The 13529-nt window shown below is 33.9% G+C and overlaps 1 protein-coding gene across 1 annotated transcript in view; it reads left to right on the top strand.

Moving 5' to 3' along the window:
• Positions 1-13529, top strand: part of CCSER1 (coiled-coil serine rich protein 1) — a gene marked incomplete at both ends in the record, with an annotated part of 1182092 nt that overhangs the window by 267772 nt on the left and 900791 nt on the right. The window contains one exon of the mRNA XM_080697948.1: positions 6700-6904. Coding sequence (XP_080554074.1) covers positions 6700-6904 — 205 coding nt within the window. The remainder of the gene's footprint in view (positions 1-6699; positions 6905-13529) is intronic.

The raw sequence follows: 13529 nt of genomic DNA, 5'->3' as shown, positions 1-13529 counted from the left end.
TAGAATACCTGTGACTGGCTAATCTCTCTTAGCATAATGCTCTCCAGTTCCATTCATTTTCTGCAACTAACAATTTTGTTCTTTATGGCTGACTATAAGTCCATTTCATCTATATCTCATAGTTTTGTAGTCCACTCCTTTGTTGATGGACATTTCAGCTGGTTTGATAGTTTGGCAATTATGAACTGTGCAGCTATAAACATAGATATTTATGGATTGATATGGTTATCTGGTTTCCATTCTTTTGGGTGTATACCTAGGAGTGGTATAGCTGGGTCACATCATAAGCTCAGTCTCATTCTTCTGAGGCTCCTCCACACTGTTTTCCAAAGTAGTTGCACATATTATTTATTGAAGAGGCTGCGTTTTTCCACTGAATGTTTTTGGCCCCTTTGTCAAGAACCTATTGGCTGTAAGAGTGTGAATTTTTTTCTGAACTTTTTATTTTATTCCATTAGTCTGTTTCTGCTTTGGAGCCAATATCATTCTGTTTTTATTACTTTGGCTCTGTAGTATAGTTTGAAGTCAAGTATTGTGATACCTCCTGCATGGTTTTTATTGTTGAGAATTGTTTGGGCTGTGCTGAGCTTTTTGTTATTTCATATGAATTTAAGGACTGACTTCTAGATCTGTGAAAAATGACCATGGTGTTTTAGTGGAGATCGCATTGGATCTGCAGATCACTTTTGGAAGGATGGCCATTTTGATGATATTTATTCTGCCTATCCAAGAGTAAGGGAGATCCTTCTACCTTCTAAGATAATTTTCAATTTCTTTATTGATTTATAATTTTTATTGTAGAGGTCTTTTAGCTTCTTGATTATGTTTATTTCTAAGTATTTTACTGTTTTTGATGTCATTCTGGGTGGAAAACTTTTCTGGATTTCTTTTTCAGTCGATTTATGGCTGGTATATAGAAAAGCTTCTGACTTTTTTAGATTGATTTTGCATCCATTTTGCTGAAATTTTTAATCATTTCTGGTAGTTTTCTTTTTGGTTTATTGATTCTGCTGTGATATACTGGAGACCATAAGCAAGAGAGAAGAGAGAAAAGGGGAGGAAGAAACATACATAATCGCTAAGGCCACATTCCCAGGGACCCTCCTCCTCCAGCCATACTCTACGTTCCCAGGTTGCCATCCAGTAAATCCACTACAATGGATTTATTCATTAATGAGATTTCAACCCTCACGACTTAATTATATCAACTCTCAAAATTAATTCATGAGCTCTGTGGGGAACATTCTATATCTAACCATAACAGGCATATAAGTTACAGCCTTATTTTAAGAGAGCTCATCCAAGTTCAATGACCAAGTGACCCTTTCTGCAATTATTGCTATTTTAATTTCTATATTGGCACCTGGAAATTCATTTCTCTTTCATTTTGCAATTTAGTTTTTAAAATAAATATAGTTAAAACTTATATTAGTATTTCTCTGTGCTCTCAGAAATGTCCTCAAATTAGTGGGTTTTTTGTTTGTTTGTTTGTTTTTTCTGGTGGTGCTGGGAATTGAACTAAGGAACGTTCTACTTCTGAGATATAACCCCACGTTTTTTATTTTTTATTTTGAAACAGGGTCTTACTAAGTTGAAGAGGGCCTAGCTCAATTGCTGAGGCTGGGCTTCTTCTAGGATATAAGCATGCACTATTACCCATGATTCTCAAATTAGTTTTTTAAAAAATGAATATTTGATAAATGCTACAAAGGAAGCCTTATCATTAGATAAGAAAGGTAATTTTGTATTTTTTATAGGTGGTACCAATGCAAAGGTTTCCCTGGGGATGTGATGTATTTTAAGGGGAAACCTGAAGGTAGGTAATACATATATTTTTATGAAGACGGAATAAGAGGTGCAAGGGCTTAATAGGACAGAACTTGCACATTTGGGAGCTTGGATGAGGAGCAATGTGTGTGGAACTCAAAGAGCAGGAGGTGAGTGTGAGGAGGTGAGATGTGGTAAAGCAGGCTGTTTCTACATCATGAAGGACCTTGTTGACTATATTAAGGTATCTGATACTGCCTTAAACCTTTCCCCATATCACAGGGAGTGGTAAAATAACTTGTTACATGTAAATTTTCATCTACAGGTAAAGGGTTACATATTTAAGTGTTATTTTTATAACCAGAAGGAAATAGTCAATACTGATTATATTCCTTCTGGAAACAGGACTGAATGCCCAATTATAGAACAACTTAAAATATATTTTTCCTAAAATAACAGTTTGGGACAAAGAATGTATTTTGAAAGGAAATATAGTTTGTTCATCATCATCAAAAGCTTTTTATAGGTAGTTTCTTAAACAGAGAATTTTTGTTAGGCTCCAAAATGTCAGTTCATTAGTATACAGTTATATTTTGTGTCTGACTTAGAATTCTGTTGTTACTGTTTTTTTGTGGTACGGGGGATAGAAACCAAAGACATTTTATTTCTGAGGTACAACCCAGATCTTTATAATTTTTGTTTTTGAAACAGTCTCACTAGGTTGTTGAGAGTCTTACTAGGTTTCTTTGAGTCTTGCTTTGTTGGTGAGGATGTTTTTGAATCTGTGATTCTCTTGTTTGAACTTCCAAAATACTGGGATTACAGGATTCACCACCTTACCTTGCTAAGCTAGTCTTTTCTGAAATGAGGCTTAAGGAACTGTATGTTTACCAAATTAAGGTTTTGAATATTTTTCTGCAACTCTACTTAATGAGGGTAAATAGAAAGTTATTAAGAGTTATTTCTCCTGTTCTGTTCTTTGGAAATTTGGCTGAGAAATCATAGTCATATTGTAAAGTGTGAGCCATTGAGATGCCTGTTGGCCATAGACAGTGCTTATAATGAAAGGTGTCAGTGCACTAAATAAGGAAGAGTTCTTATGACAGGTAAGAGTATCAAAGCTATGCAACTGACATGATCTTATATTTTGTTAGTCATTTTGTCCATTACATTGAGAAGTTTTAAAATTACTGGAAGAGTTCTTATGGGTGAAAAGAAATTTTTTCATTATCAAAATGATATTTCTAGTTATAACCAAATGAGAAAAAATATGAAAATATTCTTTTTCTATCTGATAAGAAAATCCTTTAATCACGCTATAGTTTATGTCAAGATATACATTTTCCCATTAAATTTGGTTGTCATACTGAAAATAGAAATACAAAAGTACTTTTGAACTTGCTTGATAGAAAATTCCTGTCACACAAGGAATCCCAGTGACACAGGTACAAAGCCAATTCACTCTGGTAGTTTTAGATAAATATTTTAAGTGTCTTCTGAAACTCTCAAGCCCTCTAATCTTCCAAGAGAGCACTTAATGCAATATTTATGAGTTTTGTTAGTATTCTTACTTAAAACTTTTAGTTTGGGGTTCTTATAGACTGAGAAAGTTTCATTAAGTCTCAAATTACCTTTATCTAAATTTTACTACAATTTAAATTATAAAAACTTGTTCAGAATTCCTAAAAAACAAAGGATGTGTAAATATTACTGAACAATTCTGCCAAAGATCCATGGAGTTAAAACAGAGGGTGAACTGCATATAGATGGACAAAGTGGCGATTGCATTGTCTTTTTGTCTGCAGTAGTTACAATGATTAATGAACCGCTGTATCTGGCTTCCACATCATACTTTTTTACTCTTGTGCCGTGTTAAGAACTATTTTTTTTATGTCAAGCACATTTGTTAGATTTCCTGAAACTGTAATACCTCAGAGAGTTGGCTGACAGTGAATGGATTGTGTTTTCTAGTGTGCCCTGTAAATGAAGAAACAGAAGAACACCTGGGCCTTGCAGTATCCACACCAGTGATGTTTGCTCTGTCTTGTCTGTACTAGCAGAAACTGGGATTTCCTATTAGAGATTTTTCTCCTTTTCCTGTCAACCACTGGTACTTTTTTAGTTGAAATTATTTAGAGACACTAGGGTAGCTTGGGCCCAATAATGTTCTATTGTTAAAAACATTAATATTTAAGATATATTGAATATGCTATTGAACATTCTTAATATAAATCAAAGCAATTAGCAAATCAGAAGAACTATGCCTATAGACATAAAAAATTGCTATGTTGACCAAGACCCAGGCTTTTTATAAAATGTTATTAACTGCCTTGAGGTAATTAAAATGGTTTAAATATAAATTAAAAATGATTATCACAGCCTTAGAGCAGATCTTTTTTTTTCATGCTGAAGTAAAATATTTCAAGATAAACATTTTATATGTGAAAGAATATTAGATACTGATATTTGGTTCTATTTACTAAGAAGTCAAAAATTGTGATAAGCCTCTTAAGGTCATTGACAAATCCTATTAATCTTTGCAACTTCAGCCAGTGTTGCTTTGTTGGACACAATGTGGATATATTCAATAATTGTGAAAACTACCAACATTCTCCCTTTTTGGAATTAAGAATAGAACTGAATTTAAAGTTGAAGAAAATAGATAATGCTTTCTTCTAAATGTCTTTCTGAACATGTCCCATCTTAGCTATTTGAAAATGGCAGAGATCCTTATGTTTGTATCTGTGAGGCTGCACTCTTTTTTTCTGAATTATGTGACAAGATCTTTTAGCAACCTAAAGTGACAGAAAACAAAGATTTGCCTTGAAACTTGCTACTTAGGCCAGTTAGAGATGCAAATAAGATAATTTTCTTTAATTTTGTTTCAAATTTGAGTGCTCATAATTGAAGTAAACTAATTTCTAAATAAAATAATCATCAAAGAATACATTTTAATAGCAATTATTTACTTATCTTCACAAATTTATTACATTATAGTTGTCCTTTGAGATGATAATATCATTATTATTGCACTTCTATGTGTATAGGTAAGTAATAATAATAAACATAGCTAGTAGTTTTTGAGGGCTGGCTGGCTGTTGTCAATTTATTAAAACTTTGGAGATGTCCAGAAAGTAGATGGAATGAGTATCTTCATTTAACACTTGAAGAAGCTGAGACACAAAGAAATAACCTTTCTGAATTAAAGAACTAGCTAGAAGAGGATCTGGGTTGAATTAGCCTAAGTGCTTTTACAGTGTAAGATTTTTTTCCTTCTACTTACCACATTATGGCATGCATATAACAATTGCTAATATTTACTTAGTATTGATTGCAACTCAATAAAGACTTCAGATGTTAGGTTAGACTTGCTTGTTTTGAGACTGTCTTCTGCTCTTTTTCGTCAGTTTACAAGAAGCAGATATTTTATTATCATAAGGATAGTGGTATACATGCACAAAGCACTTGTTGGTTGGGCTTTCTCCCAGCTCCCTCCCCTCTTCTCTGTTTTTCTCTGCACACAGGTTATTAAGATTAGCATTGGTATTCTCACATATGCATATAAAATCAGTAGAAGTGATTCCTTTATTGATCCTCCTTCTTGCCCTCCTTCTTTCTCTTAGACCACCTCCCTCTACTCCACTGGAGTTTCTTCTCTATTATCTGAAGTCCCTCTTGTGTCCCAGTGACACCCTAACTTCTGCACATGAGAGAAAAAATATGACCCTTCACTTTCTGTGACTGGCTAATCTCATGTTCCCCAGGTCCATCCAATTTCCTGCAAAAGACATAATTTTGTAGTTTATTTCTGAGTAGAATTCCACTGTGCAAGTATCCCATAATTTTGTAGTTTTTCAAAAGAATAAGTTCTTTGTGTTTTACTATTCTCTCTCTACTGTCTTAGGTTCTCCAAGTGGAGTAGTCCTGTAAATTAGACTTCAAAAGGCAGATTAATAGGAGAAACACAAACATGTTTATGAATATGAGCATTGCCCATGTGTATAAGGCCATTCAGGGCTGTGTGACTCAAAGTGGTGGTTAGCATTGGGGCTTATATAGGATGTTAAAAGAGCAATACAATTTTAGAGAAGTAAGAACTTAAAGACTTTTAAAGCAAATTGTAAGAAGGTGAATATATGGAGCAACTAATGAAATACAAGGGATAATTAGTAAATTTTGTTATATAGATTCTTCTGGTGCCTCCTTTAGACTGATGAGAGGCAAGCATTGTATAATCATCAATTTTTATTCTTCCTGGTAAGAGGACATCGGAAAACCTTTGTAAATTCATATCTGCTTTTAGGTAAATAGGTAGAAAACAAGAATTTTTTCTTCAACTTCTCAGTCGCCATCAATTCTAATGAGTCACAGGGGGCAATTTTGGGGATGGCGTATTTTGCTTATTTCCACATGATAATTCCATTATGGAGTTATGCATATCCCACTATGTCAATATTATTTTTACATAAATTATATGTATATTGACTTCTTAATCACTTAAATGTTTATTGGTTGCTTTGGTAATTTCATAATTGTCAATTTTATTTCCTTATAAGTTTTTATTCTTAATCTTTTTATTCCATTTAATTTTAAACATATTATAAAATTTTTATTATAAAAGTTTTCTTCCAGTGATTTTTGTTGTCTCAACATTTTTAAATGAATTAAGTGCAATGAATAAATGAAATGCTAGTTGGGGAAACCAATACAGTAATTGTCATTGCATCTAATCACTAAATATATATACAGTTAACTCATTTCATAATTTCTGAAAAAAGAGCTGAGTGTTTTCAAAGAACAACATCATGAGGAAATAGTGAAGGTCACAAGAACTTTCCTCTAGCTTACTAGTGACATTGATCAACAACTTGAGAAGTACTATTCTAAGCATTCCATGTTATAGTTTCGGCTGTTTTGTTTTTTTCTTGCTAGGAACCTTTCCCTGAAATTAACAAAAGATGATCAGGAAGCCAGGTGTTCCCATATGAGCCGAATGCCTAGCAGTCCATCTGCAGATTGGCCCCTACAAGGTGTGGAAGAAACTGGAGGCATCGATTCTCTACCATTCAGACTCATGCTACAGGACTGCACAGCAGTGAAGACATTGTTATTAAAGATGAAGAGAGTGCTTCAAGAGGTAATGGCTTACCCTAAGTTTGATGTTTTTTGGTGTTGGTAGGCAATGAGGTCTATAAACATGGGTAGACTCTACTCTGTCAGTAGCTTTCTGTGTGACATTGGGCTGGGGTCTGCTATGGTCTTGGGTCAAGCATTCCTTATATGACAAACAAAAGATTAGAGCCTCTGGTTTATAATTCAATACTTAAAAATTTAGCTCTGGTTCAAAGGCTCTATGAAAGTAAAATTATGTTAAGATACCAATTACTTATCAGGTAAGGATAAATGGATATTATCTATTAAGTTATATACATGTGTCCTAATAAAGTAAGTAAAACATTTTTTAAATGTACCTTACTTTAATGACACTGGACTTTATATGATACCATGAAAGTAGTTTTCACAACAGTAACAATCAGTCCAGTAAAATTAAATCTGTAGGTTTGAATGGCTTTATCCAATGAATACATTGGCACTCCCATAGCCTATATTCAGTTAGTCAAATGGTGAGCAAATTTGAAAAATATGGTCCTTTTACCTCCTCCACCCGGGAATCAGACATTCTTCGAAATTCAAGTATCATATGGTTTGATTTTTACAATTACAACAGTTATATTACTTAGGGACTCATATAAAAGTATTATATATTAAAAGTATATCTGCTATTACTTCATAGATATAGAGGGACAGAAATTTTAAATGAATTTCCTCCAGTAAGTATGATTTTGAAACAATAGAATGAGATGTGTGATTTCAAATCCATTGACTTTTACTACATTTCATTAACTTTAAATATATTTTTCATATTGATAGGAAGTATTAGTAGTGTGAAAACAAAATATTTATTACTTAGAACAAGCAATATTATTGTTACTGGAGCCCATGCTAGAAGCCTGAATCTGGGGATCCCAATTGACTAGTTGAAGTCAGCAGTCTACATTGGGAGAGAGAGAAAAAAACAATAAAAAAGGAAAAATGAATTTTTCACATTTGGCCAAACTTGGAATACAGGTAGTCTGCCTTCCCCCCACTTACAGAAGCATTAAAGTTTATAGGAGAAATCATTCATGCAGGAAAAAACCAAAAAAATATACATATCCAGCCAGGCTGTGTACCCTGGAGTGAAGCCTAGAGATATCTTGTAATTTGCTCTTTCAGTTTCAGTTGCATCCTTCTGTCCCTAGAGACCAGGGATTTGGGGGAGGGCACTTTGATCTTCCATTCTCAGCATAAGATGAGTGCCTGTAGGTAGGAGAAGAGAGCTTAAACAGAATAGAAGGACAGTGGCTGGGAATCAGAAAAGAATAATTTGTGATTTCTTTGAATATCCCTAACTTTGGTAAGAATGTAGGAAAATAGAAACCTTTATATACTGTTGAGAAGATTGCAAATTAGTAAAAACAAAACAAAACAAAACTAAAACTAAAACACTATGGAGACCAGTATGGAGGTTTCTCAAAAGACTAGAAATGGGGTTGGGTACTATGGCACATTCCTGTAATCCCAGCATTTGGAAGGCCAAGACAGGGGGATCACAGGTTTGAGGACAGCCTCAGCAAGTAGTGAAACTCACCTCAACCTAGTGAGACGCTGTTTCAAAATAAAAATAAAATAGAGTAGGGATGTAACTTCGAAGTAGAATGCACCCTCACAGACTAAAAATAGAACCATGATATGACACAGCTATACTGTTCTTTGGTATCTTTACAAAAGAATTAAAGTCAGAATTAACAATAGTAATACAGGCATAACCATTTTATTGCAGCACCATTCACAATGACACATTATGGAACCAACTTTAGGCATCCATTAGCAGATGCATGGAGAGACAAAATGTGGTATATATACAGAATGGATTTTTACTTGGCCATAAAGAAGAACAAAATATGTCATTTATAAGAAATGGGTGGAAATAGAATAGATCACCTAGTCTTAGAAAGACAAGGGTCTTGTGTTTTCTCTCAAGTGTGGAAGTTAGAGATTAGGAAACATAAGAGGAGAGAGATAAATAAAATAGTGGAAGGAAATTGGGAGAGAGTAGAGAGGAAAAAGAAGAATTGAGGAAGGAAACAGTTCAAATAATGCTGTGTCCATGTATGAAGGTATCACTGCCAATCTCACCAACTTATATATGGAGCGGAAAAGGAGGAGCAGAGTAAGATGTGGAAGGAAATACACCAAGTACTGTGCATGTATGTTGATATACATATATAGAGTTTAGTACCTAAACTCGATAAAGTTTGAACACCACTGTGATTTAAAATTACATCACACTAATAAAAGCATATTAAAAATCCCAATTTTTATGTATCCTCTTACAAATTATTAGTATTTAACACTTTTAAATAATAATTCTAGCACTGCTTCAGGTAACACTTTGTTAATAATATTTCTAACACTTACAGGTGACTAAAATTGAATTAGAAAGAATGTAATTTAAGTTAAGTGATTGTCATAGGATATCGGAGGCAGCTAGTCATGTGCTATTATAAACAAAAACTGTAAAATTTGTTTTTATTCTTTATTTTTTTACATCACTGGGGTGGTCTTAGTGCCTAAACTCTATACAGTAATATTTTGGAATTATATGCATAGACCTGATTGCTCATAGAATTTCAATACTTTGTGATCTGGCAGTTAAGAGGCATACAAATAAGTTATATAAACTTACAACTAAACAAAAATGTGTTTTTAAAAAGCCAATCAGCACACAGAACACATTTCCTCTTTATTTCACTATTATTTATACTTGTGAACTTATTTATATCCTTTGGATTTATATGTTAGAGAACTATATAATAGCTGCTGTACATCTTTCCCCCTTGTACATTCATTTATGTTGTTTAGAGAGCTCACAATCAGCCTTCTACGAGTATTTATGCCACAGAAATTGGCAAACACTGCAAATTAGGGCTTTTTATTTTTTGTAAGGCTGCTGTTAAATATTTACCAGTATACCACTTTGTGTCTGACTATATGATTTCTATACTGATAACTTATGTTTCCCACATGTGCATAGATAAATTAGAATCTTCCTGACTTCTGGTTTAATATGCAGACTCGATCTTTTTGGAACAAGGGAAACTTAATAACATATGTTATATTAAAACATTGTTATCTCAAAGCCCATAACATTTACCTTTTTTTTTTTTTTTAACTTGTCTCTTTAGTCTGGATTTTAGTAACAAATCAAGTAAAAAGTAAGGAGGAAGAACTGATAGGAGTGATGAGAGGCTTACTTGGGGTACTTAACTTTATAACTTGAAAATATTCAGTGATAATCACTACAGAGGAACTACTCAGAATTTTGTGAGATATTTTATATACTTCCATCTGTTTTTCTTCCTTAAACAGAAATAAAGAAAATTAAGTGTTAAAGGTGATGCGTAATGGGCCATAATTACATATGTTTGTGCATCCAACTCAGGAAATAACCTTCATTGCCAATGAGGAAAAACTATATTATTTTATGATTAGCATAGGTAACAATTCTAGTAATGAGATATTCATTATAGATATCAATTTAAAAGGTCTACTAAAATGTTCTTAAACCCCAAAATTTTCAAACTGCAATTCTCATTAATGTGATTTTTATGTGAGTTTACCACCAACTATTCATCTTAGTTTAACAATATTTTAAAATACATGATTCTAACATTAGTACACAGATTATTTTTTAATTGAAAGAGATCTTTATTACCTACTTTTTATTTGGTACAGAGGGATTAAACCCATTAGCATTCTACTTCTGAGGATGCTCACAGACTTTTCTAGTTTTTATTTTGAAAGATGATCTCTGGAGAAGGCAGAAGAATCACAAATTTAAGGCCAGCCTGGGCTACACAGTAAGACCCTCTCAAAATAAAAGAAAAAGTATGGGTTATATAACTCAGTGGCCTAGCATGAAGGGGACCCTGTGTCTGTCTAAATCTCCAGTAATGGATAGAAAAAAATGACTGCTTTCTAACATTTTTCTTTTTAGGTACTGAGGATGGAACCCAGGGGCATTCTACCTCTGAGCTACACCCCCCAGCCCTCTTTCTTATTCTTAATTTGAAACAGGGTCTCACTGAGTTGCAAAGGGCCTCACTAAGTAGTAGCTGAGGCTGTCCTTGAACCGTGATCCTCCTGTCTCAGCCTCCCAAATGCTGGGTTTACAAGCATGCACCACCATCCCTGGCTTTCTAACATTAATTCAAGTAGCACATATAAATTGTTTTTCCAAATTTTTTTCTTGGCCAAATGCCACTAAAATGTTAACTCCAATTATCTCGTTCAAGATTTTCTTCCTTTTAATTATTTTATCATTAACTGGCATTGTATCATTCATTCTTCTATGTATTGGGGTTTAATTTTAAAAAGTGCTCATCAAGCAATTTTTTGTGACAATTAGTAATGCCTCTAGTCTGTGCTGCCATCATAACAACATAAACAATGCCAAACTAATCCAGCTTTGTGCACTATATTTGTTGTGCTAATCTAAAATGTGGACTTTAGAAGCCAGGCTCGGTGGCGCAGGGTTGTAATCCCAGCCTTAGGGAGGCTGAGACCAGAAGATTGAAGTTCTCCGACAACTTCAGATACTTAGTGAGGCCTCCGCAACTTAGTGAGACCCTGTTTCAAAATAAAGAATACGAAATAGGACAGGGGGTATAGCTCAGAGGTTGAATGCCCCTGGGTTCCATCCCCAGACCCACACACACAAAAAAAAGTAAAATGTAAACTTTCAGTTAAATATATGTGTGGTAGAGTGCTGAGGATCAATTCCAATTCCAGGGGCATTCTTACTCTTAGCTACACCTCAAGGCCTATGTTTAGTTTTTATTTGAAAACAGTATCTCACTACATTGCTGAGAGCTTTACTAAGTTTCTGAGGCTGGCTTTGAACCTGCAATAATCCTCTTTCACCTTCCCAAGTACTGGGATTACAGTCATGGGACACCATGCCTTGTCAATGAAATATAATTTATTTTATATATATATATATATATATATATATATATATATATATATATATATATATTGTGTGTGTGTGTGTGTGTGTGTGTGGTACTGGTGATAAAATCCAGGGACATTCTACCTTTGTGCGACACTCTCAGCCCTATTTTTCTTATTCATTTTTTTGAAACAGGGTCCCACTGAGTTGCAAAGGGCCTATCTTTTTTTTTAAAAACAATGTATGTATTTTTCACCTTTGTTCAAAATCAGTGGGCTATATGTGTGAATTTGTTTTTGTATTTTCTATTCTATCCCATTGGTCTTTGTTTTTTCTTTTTCTTTTTATTGGTGCATTATATTCATACATCATTCATATTGGGGTAAAAAACTTGTGTGTAGAGACATGCAGACATCACTGATTTAACCCCTACCCATTTCCCACCCCATTCCCTCCCCTTCCCTCCCTCCCTTGCTCGGCTTAGTGGTTGACTTTGATATGTTTAAATACATTGTTTTAGAGATTTTCCTCTTCTCCCCTCCTTTCTCCTCCTTTAGGTTGTCTTGTTTGCTCCTCCATAGGATTTTCTTTTTCACCTAGAGTTCCTCCTATGATCCAGTTCTCCCTAACTCTAACATATTTGGGAAAGCATCTGATTTCTTATTTTTTGTGACTGACTAATCTCACATAGCATAATGTCCTCCAGTTCCATCCATTTTCCTGAAAATGATGTAATTGAGTTTTTTTTGATGGCTGAGTAAAATTCCATTGTGTACATATTCCACAGTTTTGTAATCCATTCATCTGTTGATGGACATCTTGGCTGGTTCCATAGTTTGGCTATGGTGAATTGTGCAGCTATGAACATAGATACACATGCATTAGTTTGGTAGTTTGGTTTCTTTTCTTTTTGGTAGATACCCAGAAGTGGTATTGCTGGATAAAATGGTAGATTTGTTCCCATTCTTCTGACGATTCTCCATACTGTTTTCCAAAGTGCATGCACTAATTTGCAGTCCCACCAACAATGTTTTAGAGTTCCCATTTTTCTACATCCTTGTCAACATTTGTTGTTGTGTTTTGAATGATTGCCATTCTAGTTGGAGTTAGGTGGAATCTCAGGGTAGTTTTGATTTGTCTCTCTCTGATTGCCAGTGATGTTGAGCATTTCTTCATGCATTTATTGGCCATTTGAATTTCTTCTTTTTGAATTTTTTCTTTTTCTTTTTGCCAACATCATGTTTTTTTTTTATTACTACAGCACTGAAGTAGAAATTTAGTGTTGAGAATTGTGATGCCTCCTGCATGATTCTTATTTTTAAAAATTGCTTTCGCTATTCTAGGTATTTTATTTTTGTATGAAATTTTGGACTGCTTTTTCTAGTTCTGAATGGAATGGCATTGTCATTTTGATAGGGATTGCATTGATTCTGTAGATCCTTTTGGTAAAATGGCTATTTCCATAATATTATTCTGTCTATCTGAGAACATGAGAAGTCTTTCCATTTTCTAAGACCTTCAATTTCTTTTAGTGTTTTGTAATTTTCCTTGAAATACCTGAGGTTATTGTAAATCGAATTCTTTTCTAGATTTCTTTTTCAGTGAATTCATGGTTGACATATAGAAAAACTACTGATTTTTTAATTGATTTTGTATCCTGCTACTTTGCTTGAATTTGTTGAGCAAATTCAGAGCTCTAGAGTCTTTT

This window comes from Muscardinus avellanarius (assembly GCF_963383645.1).
Source record: "Muscardinus avellanarius genome assembly, chromosome: 6".
In the NCBI taxonomy this organism is placed as follows: Eukaryota; Metazoa; Chordata; class Mammalia; order Rodentia; family Gliridae; genus Muscardinus; species Muscardinus avellanarius.
This window is presented reverse-complemented; position numbering and strand designations above follow the sequence as displayed.